The sequence below is a fragment of the Antrostomus carolinensis genome, unplaced genomic scaffold, assembly GCF_000700745.2.
Source record: "Antrostomus carolinensis isolate BGI_N321 unplaced genomic scaffold, ASM70074v2 scaffold17675, whole genome shotgun sequence".
In the NCBI taxonomy this organism is placed as follows: domain Eukaryota; kingdom Metazoa; phylum Chordata; class Aves; order Caprimulgiformes; family Caprimulgidae; genus Antrostomus; species Antrostomus carolinensis.
The window spans coordinates 1-10,468 of NW_010314458.1; the positions used below are offsets into that span (position 1 = coordinate 1).

At 37.0% G+C, this 10,468-nt stretch overlaps 1 protein-coding gene across 1 annotated transcript in view; it reads left to right on the forward strand.

The window, feature by feature from the left end:
* Positions 1–204: 204 nt before the first annotated feature.
* The window catches only part of HACE1 (HECT domain and ankyrin repeat containing E3 ubiquitin protein ligase 1), a gene marked incomplete at its 3' end in the record, with an annotated part of 25,719 nt that continues 15,455 nt past the window's right edge, over positions 205–10,468 (forward strand). Inside the window, exons 1-4 of the mRNA XM_010167660.2 lie at positions 205–281; positions 2,677–2,773; positions 5,240–5,341; positions 7,811–7,917. Coding sequence (XP_010165962.2) covers positions 2,711–2,773; positions 5,240–5,341; positions 7,811–7,917 — 272 coding nt within the window. The remainder of the gene's footprint in view (positions 282–2,676; positions 2,774–5,239; positions 5,342–7,810; positions 7,918–10,468) is intronic.

Genomic DNA, 10,468 nt, shown 5'->3' on the forward strand with positions numbered 1-10,468 from the left:
CCCTTCCCCCACTACCAAAAATGCCCCCCCCTGCCCCCCTCCAAACCCAGCACAAGTGTTTAGGAATTTTGGTTTTGAAATTCATTACTGAACGTCAGATCCTGCAGTGTACTTAGACATGCATGACACTAAATAGTTGAAAGCAAATAGACTTTTCCGTTGCTCTTTTTCTAATGCTCACGTTTTCTTCTCTCCTAGACTGTGCAGTGTTTGCTGGACAGCGGTGCAGATATCAACAGACCAAACGTGTCAGGGGCAACTCCGCTCTATTTTGCTTGCAGGTATATATTCTTCACTTTTGAATACTGTACTAAAAGTGAAATGGATTTCTCCCCCCTTTCTACACTGACAATGATTAGAAAGCACAAAATTTAGGAAACATAGAAGCTGACTGGTATTTAATCTTGCCTCATGTTTGAATGTATTTTGGTGACTCGTCTGAATACTTATCTTAGTACTGCAGGTTTAGAGACCTCTTTCTAACAGACCTGTTAAAGATAGAGCCATGCATGCTGTAGCATGAGTCATCCATCAATGACTACCAAACTTTTTTCTGAAAAAATGAGGTCTACCAACTTAGATTATTTTGAGTAAACTAAAAATGCAGCCTTTTATAAGGCAAGTTAAACTGTTCTTTAATATACATTATGCTATTACAGTGCACATGAAATGCGCATATATGCCTTAAAGTTACAATGTTGAATTGAGATACTATGTTGATCAGTTCTGTTTTCTTCATAGTTTAGTTTCATTTCAAAACTAATCACATATGATAAATGACCTTTTGTTTTAATTGGAGCATTTCTGCTATTTAGTGGAACACTTACAATTTTATAATCCCTGTGTTTTGGTTTCAGATTAAATAGTTCACCTATGATTAAATGTTAATATAAACAAAAAGAGAAGTGGACTGATCTGGTGTCCTGCCAAGAGTTATGTTGTGGGAGTCCTGGTCTCTGGAGGTCTGCAGCTAGTGTACACTAACTCTTGGCAGTTGAGAAGAAGGGAAGTAGAGAATAAATAGCTGCTAGCTAATTGAATACCTTGGTGCTTGATTTAGGGACTGGTATTGGCATCCACATTAAAAGAAGTAAGCAGCTTGCCTCAGCTTGGAGGTTTTCTGTGAGAAGGAAATGTGTTGCAAGTACAGCTGTGATGTTTCTTTAGAAATTAACAGTTGGAACAGCTGGCAGGTGTAGAATGAACAGGGTGCGTATTGGAAGTCCATGTCTCCTCGTCAGAAGTGCCAACTGGTGGTGCTGCTACCTGGGAAGAAAGATTATAGGTCCCTGATGACAGGGAGAGCAGGATGTGGCAGCAGTGGCTGGAGAAAGGGTACTGGTGCTCAAAGTCTGACTCTGAAACCCCTGTTTTTTTCAAGGTGCTAAATTGTACACTTAATCTAGAGAATTACAGTGAAGAGATGCTTCAAGTAGGCCAGAGGCAGGGGCACAGTCCAGCACATTAGAGTAACCTGTTGGTTTCCTGGGTCTGGAAGGACATGGATGAAGAGTACTCAGCTGGGAACTGTTGAGAGACCAGTGAAGCTACCTCTTGCCCCTCAGCTGTTAATTGTCACTTTTCCTGTGCCCTTCCTGAACTGTTAGTGCAGGCAGCTTTGCTGTGCTCCAGGACAGCAGATACTCATAATGTTTGTGTGAAGGGTGCACTGCAAAGTAGCTTGCGATCTAAAACCTTATTGAAAAACTTGTATCAATAACCTTCATTGCTCTGTCTTTTGTATCAGTCTTTCATTTCACCCTTTAGATACTTCTCTATGGCATTTTATGTCAATATAAGTACTAAACATCAGTGAAGGCAATAGTCAACTAGTCTTTCAGTGTGTTCTTAATGAAGTCAGCATCTCATCACTGGTACTCAATTTCTCATTTTCTTCAGAGGAAAGGATTTTGGAAAGCATGTGCTCTAGGTGTTGAGGAATATAAATAATCTTTGGTCTTTTTCTAGGCAATGATGGTCTGTTGGAATAGTTGTTTATGAAATTCTTGACTCAAGGAAACATAACTGTCCTATACAATCTATAAATAGATGAGTGAGGCTGTGAAGTAGACTGAATGGAAAAGTAAAACTCATCACACTTAAGGGCTAGGCAAAACATGTATTGGTTAAAAGAAATTAGAGCCAAGAGTGATGTATTGAACTCTTCTGCAAAAAAGATGTTATATTAATTAAAAAAAAAAAAAAAATCTTACTAGTGGTTTACTGATGGTTAAAGCACAATTACATTATTTTTTTTTCCCCAAATCTGGATGGAGTGAGCAAAGAACTCAGTGAAGAAAACTTTCTTTGTGAAGTAAATTAGGGTGTGAATTGAAAAAGAGGGGTTTTTGTTTGTTTGTTTTCCTTCAGGAAATGCAGCTCATGTATATATTTGTGAGGCTAGGCTGAGATGAATAATTTCTGAATGATGAGAGTGACTCTGGCTTGATAAATGGCCCATACCTAGTTTTGCATTGTGCTTCTGCACTGTCTTTGAAAGGTAGTAGAAGAATGTAAGTGGCATTATCTTCCATCCCGTGTTTCCGTTTAGTTTCATACCATAACTATTTGTTTCCTCCTAGCTTACATTGGTTCTGTTAGATACAGTAAAGTCAGATTTATCACTCATAGTGGAGCCTAAGTGCTATGTTAACTCTCTTCTCTTCTTTTGAATAGCCATGGTCAGAGAGACACTGCACAAATTCTTTTGATGAGAGGAGCCAAATATTTACCAGACAAAAATGGTATTACTCCACTGGATCTCTGTGTACAGGTATTGAGTTAGCAACACTCTCTTTCTGTGAACTTCTGTCACTTCCTACAGTGTCACCTGAATGAGTGTTAATCTTCTTTATTTTTAAGGCCTATGAAAGTTGGTAGTCTTTTGGTGAAACAGAAATAAAAAAATATTTTTTCTACAATTAAATTGATCCTACAGGCAGGTTCCAAATTTGTACCCTTTGCAAAAGTCTTTAATGTCTTTACACCTAACAAGATTGGAGATCATGAGAAACAAAGTTTCCACAACTCCTTTGACTAGAAAGTTTGTGAATCCTTGGTATAATGGTGAAAGACTGTTTAGGTGCTTAACTGTTAACAAGTAAGAGGTAAAGGCAAGCAGAAAGGAGTGATTTTTTTTTATCTCAACTGATGTATTTTTTTTTCTCTTGAAGAGATATTACCAATAAGAACAAACAAAAATTAGATGGTACTGAGTCTTTTACTTTTCAAAGGCATATCTGGATGAGGAACCAAAGTCTTAACTATTTTCAACTACTGTGCAAAACACTTCCTTGTTTAATACAAAATATTATTTGTACTAGGATGTCTTTTCTTGATTTGTGAGTGCTTACACGTTTTTCTGTCGGATCAATTTAAGGTCAGTGTGTAAATAACACATAATGAATGGAAGCTTTTGAACCTTTGCTAGTAACCAGCAGACTAGAAAACTGAACTGGAGGTGAAAAAAAAAAAATCACTGCACTTAGTGAACATCCCATTACCTTGATGCACGTCATTAATTTGTCAGGATAAAGTTGAAATGTTGAAATCTCTTTGCTGTACTAGCAGATTATTTTAATCTCAAGTTATTTAATTTCTGAAGGTTTCTCATGTGCCTAAGACCAGCACTTGAAGTAGGTGTGTGTATGTGGTAGACTGCTGTGTCCCAGTATCCATGGGATATTTTTGGAATTTTTAACTCTGAAAAATTTATTTCATAGGCTTATCTGTGGAAGGTCTTGGTCAGTTTAGGTTACTTACAGCACTTCTTTTTGGATACAAGAAATCCTAGTAAGTCCTCAGCTCCAGTTGCTCAGAAGTACCAGGTCACTATACTGGCTCACTAGTGACTCAGCTGTGAAGCTCAGAGTTTGTTTTTGTTTTTGTTTTTGTTTTTTTTTTTCTTTATTAAGGCAAATGGATCATAAAATCCCATGAAGTCAAGTCAATTTTGAGGCTTTCTGCAGCCACAGACCTGTAAGACAGTGTACCAGTGTGTACTTAATGGTACTATTCTTAGATTTTATGATTAATATTTTGAATGCTTGCTTCAGTCTCCAGTTTTACAGTCCCTAGGGCACCACTTTATAAATCAAAATTCTGTTGACTTTTTTTAGGTGTGAGTAGTGACACCTGCTGTTTGCTGTTTTGTAGTGATGATCTTGCTGTGTTTGAGATCATCTAGTTCATAATATTAAGTAAAAAAGGAGAAGTAAAAATATTTTATTTCCTTTTACATCAAGGGTTTTATTCTTTACTTACAAACCAAAAAGGTTTGCTTTTTGGAGTAGATACATGTTTTTAGAAGACTGAAATTATAGATTCCTATACTTCTTGCCAACATGGTATCACCTTGATTTTGAAGAGCTGACTTTCATTAATTTTTGTGGATTCTGGGTGGTTTTAATTTTAATACTTAATTTCTTGGCACAAAGAACAATTAAATGAATCTGTTAAGTGAATATGTTATCACTGAAGTGAGTTATAAACTGTCATGCACAGAGAAGGAGCCTCTGGAGTTGCAGCATTTAATACATTACATGGTGATATTTCCAGTGTAGAATTTGACATGTATTCAGGTGTTAGGTGCCTGCTTAAAAATGCACCTGTGCTAACTAAGAGTGGACAAAAAAGAAACCACAAACTCAAGTTTTGTTCCTTCCAGAAAACATTTTTCTTAAAAGGCTGTGAGGTTAGTCTGAGCTGTTGATCTAAGGCACAAGTGGAATCGTACCTGTGTATTGATTTTAAAGTTGCATAACTCTTTTGTGGGTTTATCCTATTTCTTCCTTTAATATGTCAGATTTGTGCCTTATGAAACTTTAGGAAAATATTTTTTTGAAGGATTACATTCTGGGTGTAATTAGGTAGATGTGTGTCATCCATCAGCAATAGGAAGAGGAACTAAATATTGCATTGTTTTTAATCTCTGGTAGATTTTTAGGTAGAGTATTGTTCAAGTGTAACTTTGGCTTTCTAGGTAGGAAAGTGTTTCAAAAAACAGAAGAAAGGGAATGGATATATGTGAGCTGATATATTGAAAGAATTTGATTCCGTCTTCTGAAAGTTTTGTGATATTTAACTTTGATACATTACTGAATTTCAGTTTAGTTTAGGATTGGATTTCTCCATTCAACATTTAAAAAAAAAAAAATCCTCAGTAGGTTTTAATGCCTATAATAGTATAAACCTCAATTCTAATGTTTAATAAAAATTGTTTTTATTATTTGCTTTTTAGGGTGGGTATGGAGAGACTTGTGAAGTCTTAATACAATACCATCCTCGCCTTTTCCAGACAATAATTCAAATGACACAGAATGAAGATCTACGGGAGAACATGGTAATACAATATTATGAGTTTTATAGCTACTGATCTGTCTGTGTTGTGGAGATCTGATCGCTTCATAGGAGTGTCCTGATTAGAAGATGCTACCAGCAGTTGACTAACAATGCCACAGTAGTTGACCACTATGTACTTTTTTTTCTTCCCATGGAAAATTTATGGTCTTCACATAGTTATAAACCCAAGAATTTGGGATTAAATGTAGGATCTACTTTAATTTAGTGTTAACTTCGCAAATTTGCCAAAGTGATCTAGACAGTGTAAGAACTGAAAGAGCAGGCTTGTTGCAAGCTTCAATACAAAGGTACTGGTAGAGCATTCTATAGATACAATTACTTTGTGTAATGGGGCCTATTTTCCTTCATTTAGTGGTTATCTGCAGATACCCATTTAGGATGTGTCTCAAGGCTTGAATCATCTAGAATGAACATGAACATTCAGAGTATGAGCACCCATCTGTGTGAAGCTGCCTTGTAGCATTAGAGCGTAAAAGGCTGCAGCCGCAATTTCATTTGGTTATTATTGCTGTAGGTGAAACTGTTCTTTTCCTTTGTCGGTGCTGCTTCTATACCTTGTTTCTTTTATTGTTGTGGGGTAGTACAATCTAAAGCAAAGAAAATGCAAGGAAAATAATTTTTGTTTCTTGATTGTGTAGGGGGAAGGAAGCATGGGATGTTCTTTTCCCCTTCCAAATCTAGCTATCTATGGGTTTTTAATATATTGTTTGCTTGAAAATAACTGCAAACAATCTCACAGACTGTAAACAAACAAAAAAGACGAATAGATTTAGTAAGGTATTGGCTGCCACTTCACTGAACTTGGTTTGCTAGATTTTTGAAGTTTTTAATGTTCTCTGTAATCCCATTATTTCCACTACAGGACTAGAGATTTGTAGATATGTACAGAAACAGCGTTTAAATTTCTGAGACTGGGTTAAGTTTTACCAGGTAAAATGACAGAGAGGTGAAAATTTTCAAAGTGTATATGAAAAACATGGGGAAATGGTGTAATGTTTTTAAATAGAAGAGAAAGTTAAAGGATTAAAACCATGGAACAAAAAGACCTTCTCCAGAAAGGTAAATGTCAAAGTGTAGTGTTGTATATTGTAGAAGCAAAGACAATAGACAAGAAAAATGAATGTTTGGTCTGTCTGAGTAATGGTGGAGGTGTGTGCTAAACCAAGATCTGAATGAGAGGGTATGCAAAATGTACTGGATAATACATGTTATAGTTATGCTTTATTGCCAAAATGGAAACATATTTAAGTATGGTTTTCTGTGGCCAAGTCTGAGCTGTTCTGCCTGAAGTCTTGGATATGACCAGTTCATATTATCTGAAAGTGATGACATGAAGAAGAGACTGGGTGTATGTTAGAAGTTAGGACTCACATTTTAAATGTTCTTGACAAACCAGAATGATTATTGACAAACTGTAGGGAGAAAGATACTGCCTTAGATATTTGTAGCTAGAGATTCAACTGAACCCTGAGGAAAAACTTTCACATGGTCAAGGACAGTGGAGTATTTTAAGAGATCACTTAGTGAAGCTGCAGGACTTCCAGAGCAGAAGACATCTAAAAACCAGGCAGGCAAATTGGGCAAGCCAGTTTGGATCACAGATACAAGTGCTCCTGCCTTGGGACAGAGTGTTGGACTAGATTACCTTTGTGAGATTCCTTTTCATTCCGCTTTTATATGGTTCTGTGAGAAGGATTACCAAACTTTCTGAAAGAGAGAGAAGGGACTAAATGAGGATACAATAGGAATGCATGAAGAGCAGTTCCACTGAAGAGTTAATTTATCTGCAAAAAAATTTCTAGGCTACAGAAAAGTGTAGAACGTAGACCTGAAGACAAGGTAGTGTCTGTGTGTTTGTAACATGTAGACTTTGTGAGCCAAGTGATGGTATTAGCAAAAAAAGGGACAATTTTGAGAAGAGGGTAATCGTAACAATTATTGATTAGCAGGGTGTGACATCTTATTCAAGGAAGGACATTCAGTATCTTGATCAAAAATGAAGGTTATGAGAACAAACTCTAGGATCCAGGGTTCATTTACACTGTGTCATAAACTAACCGAAGAATGAACTGGGAGACAGGTAAATGGTGAATTATGAAACTCAAAATATGCTCTTAGCTTTCAGAAGTTGAAAGTGTTTCCTGCTTATTTTTTTCAGATTAAAATAAGCTGTTCTTATGAATTAATAATACACAGTTAAGCATTCAGCGTTCATAGCATTCTATAATATTACATATCCTGTAGTACATACAGTGACCCAAGAATGTGTATCTTTTCAGTAATCTTTATAATTTATAATGAAATATTAACTGAGGTTAGATTAGATGTTGGACAATATAGATCTACATTAATATTGCTAGATATTAGTGCTTGGGTGATAATGTTCTAAATTAAACATTGATCTGATGCTCCGTGACACTATGCAATTTCTTTTGTTTTAATGTATCAGTTGCGGCAAGTTCTGGAACACTTGTCTCAGCAGAGCGAAGTCCAGTATCTTAAAATCCTAACCAGCCTTGCTGAAGTTGCAACAACAAATGGTCACAAACTGCTTAGGTAAGTGTGAGGGTATTGTAAGTAGGTTGATAAGTGACCTAGTAGTTCATGCTACATAATAGTTTTAATAATCTAAACTATCTGATGCTGGGCACATGCTGGAGTAGATGGATCTCAAATCTGATTCTGTATGACAGCGCCTCTGTATTCACGAGGACTCCAGGAGAGAAAGTTGATGTCCTTGTATAGATGCTGACACCTAGAAGCTTGAGTTGCAGAGAAGTGCATTTTTTGCTTAGTTAGTTTGGCTATGTCACTTCTAGGAAGGGAAGCTTTTTCCCAATTGTCAGTCATTCCTTTTATTTCATCTCTTTCCATTCCTTTTTTCTTCTCTTCCACTCCTTTGCTTTCTGCATGCTTTCTTTGTATGTTTGAGGAGAATTTTGTTACTTCAGACACTTCTCATGTTTGCTGGCTCTGATTCCCTTCCATGGCTACTAACATATGAGACCAAAAATTTCATCTACCAGTGTGCTGTCTCAGCAGCACAAGATGTAGTTACCTGGGGAAACACAAAGTAGGCAAGCATATTTTCCTAGGACGCTTTCCTAGCGTGGCATTTGCTTGAGGGAATTTGTGCAAAGCACCTCATCTGTAGTCTTTTGGAATTCTACTAACACGTTACTGTTTTCAATAGCTAGCAGAATTTGCTCTGACCTTTGTGCTTTACTAGAAGCTAAGGAAATATTTTCTGAAAGAGGTCAAGAGCCTGAAAGCATGAGTGGAAGTTCCATACTAACATGTTCTGGCTGGCTTTTTGGAAAAGAGAGGTTTAAGAGTGTTCTTTAACTGGAGAGGCCTGTCAGCATAGGTTGTAGAGGAATAAGATTTTGAATGCTTGTTTTCAGGTGGGACCAGTGCACGAGGAGCGCATCAGTTAAATTGATACTAAATAATATATTCTTGGTTCCAGGTGCTTTTTATTTCTATTTTATCAGTCATGTTAAATTTGGAGGTAGCTTGTACATAGCAGGTCAGAACTCCTAGACAATGCTAGGAAGTTCATGACTTTATTCATCACAAGTCTTGTTCTGATGAGTGTTTGCCTCAATACATGAGCATAAAAGACTTAAACCCCGCAAGTGTTTGGGGTTAAAGTGCATAGACGTGTTAATGACATTTTGTTGCTGCAAAGATAGCTTTTTGAAGAACTTTAGCTGTTGCTGGGCTTCAGTGCCTAATCAGCTTAACTTGTAACACATTCCTTTTGTCTCCAGACTTCATTAGAGCCAATAGATCTCCCACAAAGAAACCCTGATAAAGTGTAAAACCGTTCTGCAGGAAAAGCTTTCAAACTTGCTTTGTATGGGGACATTTTCAGAAGTTGTGGTAGCTGGATTAGATCACATGAGGCAGTATTTATTTCTATTTCAGTATCTTCAGAGATAAATTGAACTGATTGTGTGTTTAGATTTGATTTATTACTGTTACTGCTCATCTGTATTAAGCAATGTTCCTTCAGTATGGCTGTAGAAATAGTATCTGTGTGCCTGTGCTGTCCCTGGATTTGAGCCGGCATGTACTCCTGTACTGCTGCACGTGGGATGACTAACAGAGGCTGAAGATGAGTTGGAAGCGTTTGCATTGCATTGAATGGATGGGCATTTCCAGAAATGCCTGTACTTAGGGTGTGTTGTGGACTCTTACTGGCCCACTTCTCTTTGGTACTTTGTAATATGTCACAAGGGAAATGGAATTATTTTCTTTTTCTATTACAAGAAACAGTTTCACAAAATCGGTGTGTCTGTTCTCTCCAATTCTGTTCCCTGTTAGAGGTTTAAGTCTCAATTTAACTAAGTATTTCTCAGTTGCTTTATTGTAAATGTGATGAGGATAAAGGTAGTACTTGGTGAATACAGACCTCTGAGCTTGGCCCTCTTTCCCCTCTCTCCTCCTTCCAACATATAGTATATAAAATATACATTAAAACCTCCAGTGATGATACTCTTGCATGGCTGAACTCTTTCCTGGGCGCTATCCTGCAGCACATTACCGTTGGGTTTGTTGGTTGTTTAGTTTGAAAGTGTCTGAAGTTGTTTTTTGTAATGCTTCTGGCAGGTAGCCAGGAGTGCCACCAAGCTTCTACCTGAGGACTTCTGCCTTGAATACCAGCAAGGAACCTGTTCAGTTAGCGTTACCTCCATTGTGTCTTTTCTCTTTCCAGGAAATAATAGCAGTATGACATGATTTGGTCTTGCTGGTGCAGATTTGGCCTAGCTGCATGTTTATAAGGATGTTAGTAAAAGCTTCAGTAAACTATTAAAAGCACTTTAAAGTTTTTTCTGTTTATGCAAGTCCTCTTCTTGGAGACCAGAAAATTTAAACTGAAACTTCACCAGGAAAAGGCTGCTGCTAAGGGGTGATAAACCTCAACTGAAAAGTTATTTTCGAATGCTTAAATTAGTTTATTGAATTAGCTTCTTGTATTCTTAGATTCTTTTGGTGTACAAGCAGAGATTTTTCCAAATGCTCATTTGTGGCTGTGACCAGAGCTTTTGGTAATATAATTACAGCCTACCAGTCAGGGAATTTTCATTACCTGGTTGAAAAC